Below are 10,942 nucleotides of genomic sequence, written 5' to 3'. Positions count from 1 at the left end.
CAGAAACACTTCTAGTACATTCTGTAACATGATATCTTCCTCAGTGGTCAGGTGGACAGTACACAGTTAACTCTTTGGTTACTTGTTACTCCTCACAATGTCATGGTGTTCTGCTGCTCCAGAAGCAGTTTCGTCATGCTGGCCACGTGACCTGGAAAGCTGTCTGTGGACAAACACTGGCTCCCTTGGCCTGAAAGTGGAGATGAGCGCTGCACCCCATAGTCAAATTTCACTGGACTTAACCACCCAGGGGTCCGTTACCTTTACCTATATAAACAATTGCTTTTAGAGCCAAACATTTTGTGTGACATGGATTCTCTAGAGAGAACAGGAACGGGGAATTTGTGACCCTCCAGATATTGTTAGACAACAGTTCCCATCATTGTTGATGATTGACCATGCTGGCAGGGACGGAACGGAGTTGAGAGTCCAAAATCTGCAGTTCTACAGGTTCCTCATCTCTGCTCTAGAAAGAGAAGTGTTCTCCGGGTGGCCTGTTTATAGAGCATCCATTCTGGTGATATGCTTGCAGAAAACTTAAATGAGGGCTTGACAAGTGCTGGGCTCTGCTGAGCATTTGCTCTGACTTGTTTGCGGTGAAGTTAAGCGGTAATGAGATTTTTCATCCTGATGTGCTTACACAGTAGTTAAACACCACACTTTTCTTCTAGGAAAAAAAAAAGAGTGCCAGTACTAACCATGATGTTGTTACAGGAAGTGCCACACTTTTAACCAGTGCTTTTCTTCTAGGAAAAAAAAGGGTGCTGGTGCTGCTTACCCTTGAATACCTCCAGAAAAATGTACCTTAACGGTTAATTGGCTATTTGTGCCACATTTCAAAGTGGCATTTCCTCGTTCCTTTTCTAACCCCAAAGTGACCTCTTTCTTTTCCTTTACAAGTGGATTTGTTGGGCCAGAACAATACAGCATTTTAGTTCTCTTTAATTGCACAAACCTGAATTTCTGGTAAGCCATTGATTCCCTCCTGTAAAACAACTGGCAGTCTGGCAGTGACCGGTTTATTTTATTTCCTTCTTCTGTGGTCCCACCAGAGGGAGCTCAAACATTGTTTCTTCCTCTGCTTAAGTGGCTGCCCTATATGTTTGCTTTAACAATTCCCATATTTCTCCCATAATGATACACAGTTCAGAGGTATGCAAAAAAGGAAAACTCTTCCCGATCTTTTTTAAAAATCTACATCTTTCCAAATGTGTACGTGATACAGCAACCTTAACAAATAAACACGTTTCTCTTATTTTTTAAAAAAAATGCATTTCTAATACAGACAGAAAACCTACTCTGCAGCAGGGAAATCAGTACGGCTTCTTTTTTAAATAAATAAATAACATTGCAAACATCTTTATGAAGGACTTCCTTTTATCAGACGAATGTACTGTGCACAGTTCATTCGGATTCTCTCAGGAATCTTCCAGGCACGGCAAGTTCTGTAATCTTAGAAGTGTTTGTTGTGGTGGTGGTTGTACAGAAACAAAGCACAAGACACCAGTATTTAGATATACTTGTGATGTTTCTTTCCCATGTCCTTCCCTCCTATATGTTTCTTTTTTCCTTTTTTAAAGTTACAGCAGTTCACTGTACTCCACAAGGACCAACTTTCTTGCACCCCCAAAGTTTTTTATGCAACATTTGCTTCCCTCAGGTATAATCTATGGACCATTGTTTTAAGTGACTCAAATAATCTCCAAATATTTGCACATGAATTTAAAGAGAAAGATCTTGTAATGCTGTAGCAGCCATTGTCTACAGAACTGGACTTTAGTAAGTTTGAAATGATTTGGGCTATTGGTGTGGTTTGGGTTTTATTTTATTTTATTTTATTTGGCAATCGCTCAGATCCACTTGAGGTACTCAAGGCAAAGCTTTTGAATAATATAAAGACAGACATGCAGGGCCGGATTTAGGTTTGAAGAGGCCTTAAGCTACTGGAGGTAATGGGGCCCTTTATATGTCCAACTGTCCTTTGTCAACAAGACATTGTCGCTGTTTTTTTGTGTTGAATATATGCTATATGGTAATTTAGGGACCTAATAGGTATCTAAAGCCATTTGCACATAACAAAATATGTATTTTATCAAAGTAATTGTTGAATACTGTACATCCAGTTTTTTCCCTTTAAATTTTTTGGAGGCCCCAAGAGAGTTGGGCCCTAAACTATAGCTTGTTTAGCTTATACATAAATCCGGCACTGCAGACATGGTACACATGGTAAAATGGGACTCATTCATGAATGTTATTTATCAGAGCCGACAACTGAAAAGTTTGCTGTATTGTAAATCTGAAATCAGAACTCCTGCCCTAGAGTGGACTAATATGCAGTTCAGCTAAATATAGAAATTGCCACCTGACTGAAGGTTTCTGCAAGGAGATGGTATTGGCTATAAATACACCAGGATGCATGCAGATTAGAATTATCTTGCAGAGAAGATGCACTGCAGTTGCACGCAGCATTGTGAGGTCAAATCTGTCACAAACGTTACAATTAAGTAACAAAGGCTATTTAAGCAGCTACTTTGTTTGTGGCATTCCATTCAAGATGCAATTTTATTGCTAACTGAAAATGGCAGTGCATGCAGAATACAAATAAACTTACAAAAGTTACTGTTTTGCAAAGTTTGCATTGTTTATCTATATATGCCCATTTAACCCATTTGGGGCACATTTACAACCTTAACCAAAACGGGTAAGGAGGGAAATCGATTCCCTACATTTACAGTACAGTGGTACCTTGGGTTGCAAACGCTTCAGGTTACAGACTCCGCTAACCCAGAAATAGTACCTCGGGTTAAGAACTTTGCTTCAGGATGAGAACAGAAATCGTGCTCCAGTGGCACAGCGGAGGCAGGAGGCCCCATTAGCTAAAGTGGTGCTTCAGGTTAAGAACAGTTTCAGGTTAAGAACAGACCTCCAGAACAAATTAAGTTCTTAACCAGAGGTACCACTGTACAATCCCCTTCCAATTTACTGATGGAAACTTCACATTTCACTATACTGGTGTTAAACCAGCATTTCCTTTAGTGAACACATAACATAGATGTATGATCTGATCATCATACCTCTGGACATCTTTCCCCCCACATTTTATTTAAAGTTTTCAATTTTACAACAAATACATATTTATTAAAGTAATCTCATTATCCTCGACTTCCATTCCCCACCTTCCGTGGTTCATGAAAGTTTCCCTTATTCGATTGCATATCCAAAATGCTCCTTTACCATTTTATATTCACCTTCAGCCTTATTTCATTTCTCTGCTATGATTATTCTAGTCCTGCTAGCGTTTTAAGTTGTTTACAATAATTATTCATATATTCCACAAATTTCTCTCATTCTTTCTTAAACATCTCCTTCTCTTCGTCTCGAATTCTGCTTGTTAAGTCAGACAGTTCAGCATATTCCCACACTTCAGCATATTCCCACAGTCTGCCATTCCTCTTTTGTCGGAGTTACTCTTTCCGTCCATTTCTGGGCATATAACATCCGTGCCACTGTTGTAGCGTACATAAATAAGTTCATTTGATGTTTTGGAATCTCCTCCCCTATTACTCCTTAAAAAGGGGCTTCTGGCTTCTTCTTAAAAGATACCTCAATCATTTCCTCCCCCATTTCATTCATATATCATTTCCCAGCCGTCCTTTACTAATTTGCAAGTTCACCACGTGTGATACAAAGTTCCTCCTTTTTCTTTACATTTCCAACAAATACCTGTGGACATCATTTTTAAACATCAGTTTACATGGATTTTGGAATCTTGGCAAATTACGATTTCCATAGCATGTGTACATGGGTGTACTGTTTAAACACGCTCATACATGTACCGTATGTGCTATATACAAGGCCTTATGTGCTAGCTGAATTAAACACCAGAGTTTCCCTAAGCACTTGTCAAATGGATGGATCCGCCTTAAGATGGTAGTTTCAAGGCACTATGCCTGATTAACATATCTGCTTTTTGTACCTACACATGTATTAAATGAAACTTTTTTCAGCACATTACCTGATGCTGCTATAACATCCTGTATCTTTGTACTCGCTGCTTACATTACAGATTTGATTCCAGTATATGACTTTTGACACCATCTTTCCTTCAACATGTCGTGTTTTGTTTTCAAGAGTGATAGCCCTGAGGCAAATAGAGGCCTCAGCTGGAGGGGTGGGGGATGGAGAGAAAACACATGTTTTCTTTTGAAGGATCCCACCTTCCGTTTCTAATTTGGGACAGGGTGCAAAGTTACCATAAGTAAGCACTAAAAACAGGGACCGATTACCATTATTCATTCCCTGCTTCTAGTCCAAAGACAGGCACGGCGCAAAGCATCTCCCAATTTATCGCTGACTGTCGAGAGGATAATAACTGAGGATCAAAAGATGAAGGCTGAGCTAGACTGTGCCTGAAAGTCTCATTTGTTATCATGCATATCTTTTGCTAATCAGTTGCATGGAAAGTGTGCTGCAGGGAAAATGAAATGAGGTCAGCATAACAGATACTTATTAGATCAGAACTAGTTCCAGGGCTTCTGAGTAAGCAACTCTTCTAGACAGCTCCCTAGGAATAATATTTTGTAGGGGTCAGCAGATGGAAGAGGTCTTTTATTTGTTGCATCATGCTGGTGCATTCAATTCTTTGGCCCAAGAGCTTGTTGTTTTAAAAGTCCTATCCTATAAGTGTTGCAGCCTCGTCTCAGAAGATTCTTCTTAGGCCTGGGTATAATATAACATGACATGGTTTATACATTCTTGAACACTCCTGGTTGGCTGTTGCTCAACTTGGGAGGCTTTGAGAGTAAACATAGCATCAGAGCTGTGGATTCATTTAGAACATGGGTACACAAACTAAGGCCCGGGGGCCGGATCCGGCCCAATTGCCTTCTAAATCCAGCCTGCCGACGGTCCGGGAATTAACTTGTTTTTCTGTGAGTAGAATGTGTCCTTTTATTTTAAATGCATCTCTAGGTTATTTGTGGGGCCTGCCTGGTGTTTTTATATGAGCAGAATGTGTGCTTTTATTTAAAATGCATCTCTGGGTTATTTGTGGGACATAGGAATTTGTTCATTTCCCCCCCAAAAAATATAATCTGGCCCCCCACAAGGTCTGAGGGACAGTGGACCGGCCCCCTGCTGAAAAAATTGCTGACCCCTGATTTAGAACTTGTTTGTACTGCTAAAGCCATAGAACTATACAAACTTGTTCATAGTAGCTTACTACAATCAGCTTCATTGTCTACATAAAATGTGCAAAGTGCATAAAACCACAACCACATGTCCCTTATAAAAGGCCCAAATAAAAAGACTGAAAGTTTGCTACCCTGCCTTTCCTCTCTCCCCCCCACCTCTCTTCTCCCCCAACCTTATACTGTAAAGTTAAAGGGACCCCTGACCGTTAGGTCCACTAGCGGACGACTCTGAGGTTGCAGTGCTCATCTCGTTTTACTGGCCATGGGAGCCGGCGTACAGCTTCCGGGTCATGTGGCCAGCATGACTAAGCGGCTTCTGGCGAACCAGAGCAGCGCACGGAAACGCTGTTTACCTTCCCGCCGGAGCGGTACCTATTTATCTACTTGCATTTTGACATGCTTTCGAACTGCTAGGTTGGCAGGAGCAGGGACCGAGCAATGGGAGGTCACCCCATTGCAGGGATTCGAACCATGGGCGTAGGCAGGGGGCAGGAGGGGGCAGGAGGGGGCAGCTGCCCCCCCTAGAAGCAAAAAATTATTGTATTTTACAGACCATAACCAGCACTTTTCCCCTCCAAAAACTGAAGTGGAAAGGGCTTTGCTTTAGCGAGAGCAGCTCTCCACTTGCTGGGGGAGGGGTGGGAACACAGATGTAACAAAAACACATCAAATAAATAAAGCAAAGTGGCTACCGGTACTTAAGCAGTTAAGACAATGGAGCAGAATATCCCTTCAGGCAAGGTTTGATAGCTGACCACTTCACCCTATTGTTCTTCAGTGGGAGTTGTTAATGAGCATTCAGGGATCACATTAAGAGTTCTATTGGTGATTTAATGAGGGTGCAGAGGATTCAATTTGACTAAGGTGGCTCTGCAAGGCTAAAAGGAAGTGAATAAGAAAAAGGGCTCTAGCTTTGATAGACACAGTGATGTTTATAAAAAAGCAGTGGTGTTCCAGTCTGCCCCTCCTCCTGCATCTGTATACTGTAAATCAGGGGTGGCCACCTCCCAAGAGACTCTGATCTACTCACAGAGTTAAAAACTGGGAGTGATCTACCCCCTTTTGGGGGGTTCAGGTCAAAGCTGTTGAGTTTATTTAAGGAAGGGAAGCCCTGTTTTGGGGGTTTTAGGTCAAACTTGTTGAGCTTCTTTTAGGAGGGAGGGAGGCCCATTTTTGTTTAGGGCTTCAGGTCATAGTTCAGCTTTTTTAGGGAGGAGGAAAATTTTGAGTAAGCTTTTTTTAGGGGTGCCAGTGATCTAGCAGTGATCTACCACAGACATCCAGTGATCTACTGGTAGATCACAATCTACCTGTTGGATGTGCCTGCTGTAAATCAAGCAGAGAGAAAGCTGCTTGCAAGGCTCCTATACAGGCGTACCGGTATCTTCCTCTTGCTGCAGAGTTCCAGCATCACAGCGTCATGGGGGGGGCACCTAGGCCTCTAGGAGTTGGCTGCTATGCCTAGGACAATTCAAGAAAGCAGAATGATGCATATGCTATGGTAATATATCAATAGAATCATGGAATTGTAGTTGGAAGGGACCACAAGGGTCATCTAGTCCAACCCCCTGCAATGCAGGGATTTTTCCCAATGTGGGGCTTGAACCCACAACATGGTTGAAATATTATGCTGATATGTAGCAACGCCTCGGAGCCGTCATGACTGCGGCCGTGCCTTGCCTTGCCCTCACCCGCCCTGCCACCCCCTCTCGCCTGCCCGACCCTCCTGTCCTCTTGCTGCAGAGTTCCAGCATCACAGCATCACTCAAAGGCACCCACAAATATGAGTTATCCCTCTCTCTATTCTTCCTTCCTTCCCTCCCTCTTCCATCCTTAATAAAATACGGGGGGGCAGATAAGCCCCACATAGAAAGCCCATCAAAATGGGGGGGTGACTCTTTCAAATACAGTATTTACCAGTAATTGGGGGGGGGGGGAGGCACCTAGGCCTCTAGGAGTTGGCTGCTATGCCTAGGAGTAGGACAATTCAAGAAAGCAGAATGATGCATATGCTATGGTAATATATCAATGGAATCATAGAATTGTAGTCGGAAGGGACCACAAGGGTCATCTAGTCCAACCCCCTGCAATGCAGGAATTTTTCCCCAATGTGGGGCTTGAACCCACAATATGGTTGAAATATTATGCTGATATGCAGCAACGCCTTGGAGCCGTCATGACTGCGGCCGTGCCTTGCCTCGCCCTCGCCTGCCCTGTCACCCCCTCTCGCCTGCCCGACCCTCCCGTCCTCTCCAGCCAAGCAGGGTAGCCGCCGATGCTGCCAGCCCCAGAAGCACAAGGTGGCCGCTGCTGCCGCCGCCGCCACAATATCATCAGGCCAGCTGGCCCTGTAGCCCCGCCCATGTTCCCACTTCGGGGCCCCGCCCCTGAACGACCATGGCTTGCCCCCCCCCTAGTTTTGATCCTGGCTACGCCCCTGATTCGAACCGCCAAATTTCTGATCAGCAAGCCCTAGGCTCTGTGGTTTAGACCACAGCACCACCCACATGGTCTGTACACAACGCTAAAGTCTCACATTGAGTATAGCTGATCTGTAGAAAGGACTTTATGATCTGAAAATAGAGATGTCTGTGTCATCCAGGAGATTGCAGCTGCAGAGATAAGAAGAGTTGTTCCGTTGTCTAGAGAGGTCACTTCCTGGTTTGCGTGGAGAAGCTGATTTAAATGAAGCCCAGCGATGGAGATGTGCAGCTGTATTGAGGCAGCACCTGCTGTTGAAATGTTGTGCCCCTACAATTTTGCGACCACTCCTATGCCCACCCCACAGTATGCCACTGTACGGTGCTCTTGGAATGGGTCAATCCCTGACTGCTGGTTCTGCTTGCTATGAATGATGGAAGCTGTATTCCAACAGAAGCGGGAGACCCAAGAAACACTGCTCTAGGCCCTTGCCTGTTAATGTCATTGAATACAAGCTGGTGCCTTAGGGGCCTCTGGGAAGGTTAGATCCTTGGGGACCCATTTCCAAAACTATTGCAACCATCTGCTGATTTCAAACAGACACCCTGAACCAGAGAGTATGCAAATCCAGCTTAAGAATTCTGCTGAACTAAGAGTTCACAAGCAATTCTGTTCTTTCCTCATCTGAGAGCTGTTGCTCTCCCAGGAAGAAGGAACACACACAGCGAGCTTCCTGGGGCTCGTCTTGGAATCGTTAATCTTCTTTCTAGATAAACAGACATGATAACCCAGGTATCTGATACCTTGACACCTTGAGATATTGGAGCGATTCCGGACAATTATGCTGCATCTTTTAAAACTATTTGTGATTTTTCTTCATTTCCACATGCCACTGTTAAAAATACTGTCTTCTTTGGTAGGCAGAAATTCTCCAGGGCTCTTTCTGACCCGTCTAGAGATGCCAGACATCTTCTGCATATGAAGCAGATGATCTGCCACTGAGCAGTGTCCCCAAGCTTTGTCCCGTTGCTCCTCTAGTATAGTGGTCACCAACCTTTTTGGGCCAGTGGGCACATTTCAAATGTTGAGAAAGTGCTGGGGGCACCAGTCACAAAATAGCTGCAATGGTGAGGGGGCAGCATAGCACAACACAAATTGGCTGCCACAAGGACCATGGCATAACGTTAGAGAGACAGCCACTTTAGACCACCTTAAATGGGATGTCAGCTATAGGCTGCTGGCCCTGAATGTGAAGATCAAAAGGTATTGATTTAATACACACTGATGCTGTCCATCGCAACAGGGAGCATTCCTCAGCACTAGCACAAATATGCAAGGTGGCCACAACACACTCATTCTCATTTCACAGAAATCACTTAGAGTGGACCTGCACCTTTTGCTCCATAACTTCCAGTTGGGGGTGGTTGGCTAAAGGCTTGTTTCTCCCCCTCTCCGCTTTTAAAAAATGAAAGCTCAGACTGGGACACCTGTCCAGCGATACCAGTGGACAGCTTGCCAAGTTGGCAACCCTCACACTCGAAGCAAGAATTGTGCCACTTGATTAACAGGTTGGACACAATAAGGGAGATTTCATTTTGGCTGCCTTTAGATTATTATATAGGACATGCCAACACATGCTGATTTTCCGTTGTGCAATCAGCATCTATCACACCCTGAATTGCAGTGTAATGCCATTTGGGTTTTCCTTTTTCAGCATCAACAATAGTACCCCACAAGAGAGGCATATCAACCTGGCTACAAAATGACTTGTTAGCAAAGGGCATTTGGTACTGAAATTTCTTTCATCTTGGGTTTCATCTCATGAGTTCTCTCCCGTCTTCCTCTGAGGTTTGGACTGTATATTTTTAAATCTGAGTCTGCATGTTTCACTGTTCCTGAAAAATTTTCACCAAAGAGGCTTCTTTTCAAAATTATCCCCGCCCCGCCTTTAATTGTCACCACATTCTTCTGAATCTCTCGGTCCATCCCCTCCCCTATTCTCACAGTAAATGTCTTAGTATGGGATGAAGGGGACTAGCAGCCAGGTGTGTGCAGATTTGGCACGATCAGTTTCAAAACAGACGCAAGACACCCTTCACTAATCACAAGAGAAGGAACTGTGTGTGTACTGTAAACAGGGCACAGTGTACAAAGAGCACAAAACCTTCTGTTTGGGGATAACATGGTGACAAACATCAACAAACAAAACATTAACCCCAACCCAGATCTTTGCCGGTAAACCTACACCCCAGGTGTACTTTTCACTGTACAATTTGCACAGAAGTAGACCTATAATGTAGTCCTCCTAACCTAAGATATTGTTGCTTGCACAGAAGTAAACAATGGGGCTTGTCCACTCCTACATTTGATGTGCTTTCGATGCAGCTTGCATCCCTATTCATGTGGGGTTGTCCACATGACATCTCACTCCAGCAGCAGCTATCCTGCTGGTTCCCCCCAGTAAATTTGGATTTCCCCGATCCAGGGATAATTCAATAAGTTTGGAAAAAGAGTGCTTCCAAACCACTCCACCCAAGACAGCGGGCACATCACTTTTATCTTCAGGGATTGAAGAAACACCCATTTTTACAGCTTTCCCTTTCACACGCCCCACATCCCCTTAATGCCCGTTCCGTTTCATCTTAACCTTAGTGGAAACTGTCACTGATTGTAGAGCTGAAAGACTCCTCTTTTTCAGTTTAGGTGAAAACAGCCTGTGTGGGTTTTGAGGACAGATTTGACTGGTAATCAGATGCCTACCCAGCTGTCTGCTGTCAACCAAAGAGCTCTGCTAGATCTGAGGGTGTTCAATTTGCCCTTTCATGTAATCCTAGTGTGGGTACACTTGGGAGTGGATATTCTTTCCTTAAGCACTGTTTAGGCTCAAGTGTTATATCAGGCTTCCAGTTTGAAAGCAACCTGCGTCGGGTTCTCAGGGTTCTGCTCATCATGTTGATCTTTCAAAACAAGTCTTTTTAAACAAATGTGCAACTTATGGATGCAATGTTTACTTGCAGGAGAAGTTTCGCTATATTCCTGGCATGCCCATTTAGCTATTGAGAACCACACTTTTCATTTAATGCAATTAACATAACAGTTGACTGACGGATTGGCTGTTATTTCTTTGTAGTCATTAATTTTAAAGAAAGGGTGCCATCCTTCGTTAGGAGTAAGTTCCATTTAATTCATTTGCTTATGACTATGAGTAAGCAGGCAAAGGCAGAAGCTTCTGCTTTTGTTTATTGTGTGGATTTTCACCTCCCAGTCTGTTATGTCCTTGGCTAAATCAGTGTAGAAAAATCTATGCATCTGTTTATTTTTGTTGTGCA

The 10,942-nt window shown here is 43.7% G+C and overlaps 1 protein-coding gene across 1 annotated transcript in view; it reads left to right on the top strand.

The window, feature by feature from the left end:
• Window positions 1–4,783: 4,783 nt before the first annotated feature.
• Window positions 4,784–10,942, top strand: part of NDFIP2 (Nedd4 family interacting protein 2) — a 46,633-nt gene continuing 40,474 nt past the window's right edge. Inside the window, exon 1 of the mRNA XM_035115009.2 lies at window positions 4,784–4,931. Within this exon, the coding sequence (XP_034970900.1) occupies window positions 4,839–4,931 (93 nt within the window). The 5' untranslated portion in view covers window positions 4,784–4,838. The remainder of the gene's footprint in view (window positions 4,932–10,942) is intronic.

Source organism: Zootoca vivipara, chromosome 4 (genome assembly GCF_963506605.1).
Source record: "Zootoca vivipara chromosome 4, rZooViv1.1, whole genome shotgun sequence".
Taxonomy (NCBI): Eukaryota; Metazoa; Chordata; class Lepidosauria; order Squamata; family Lacertidae; genus Zootoca; species Zootoca vivipara.
Note: the sequence above shows the minus strand (reverse complement) of the source record. Positions and strands in the feature narration are given on the sequence as shown.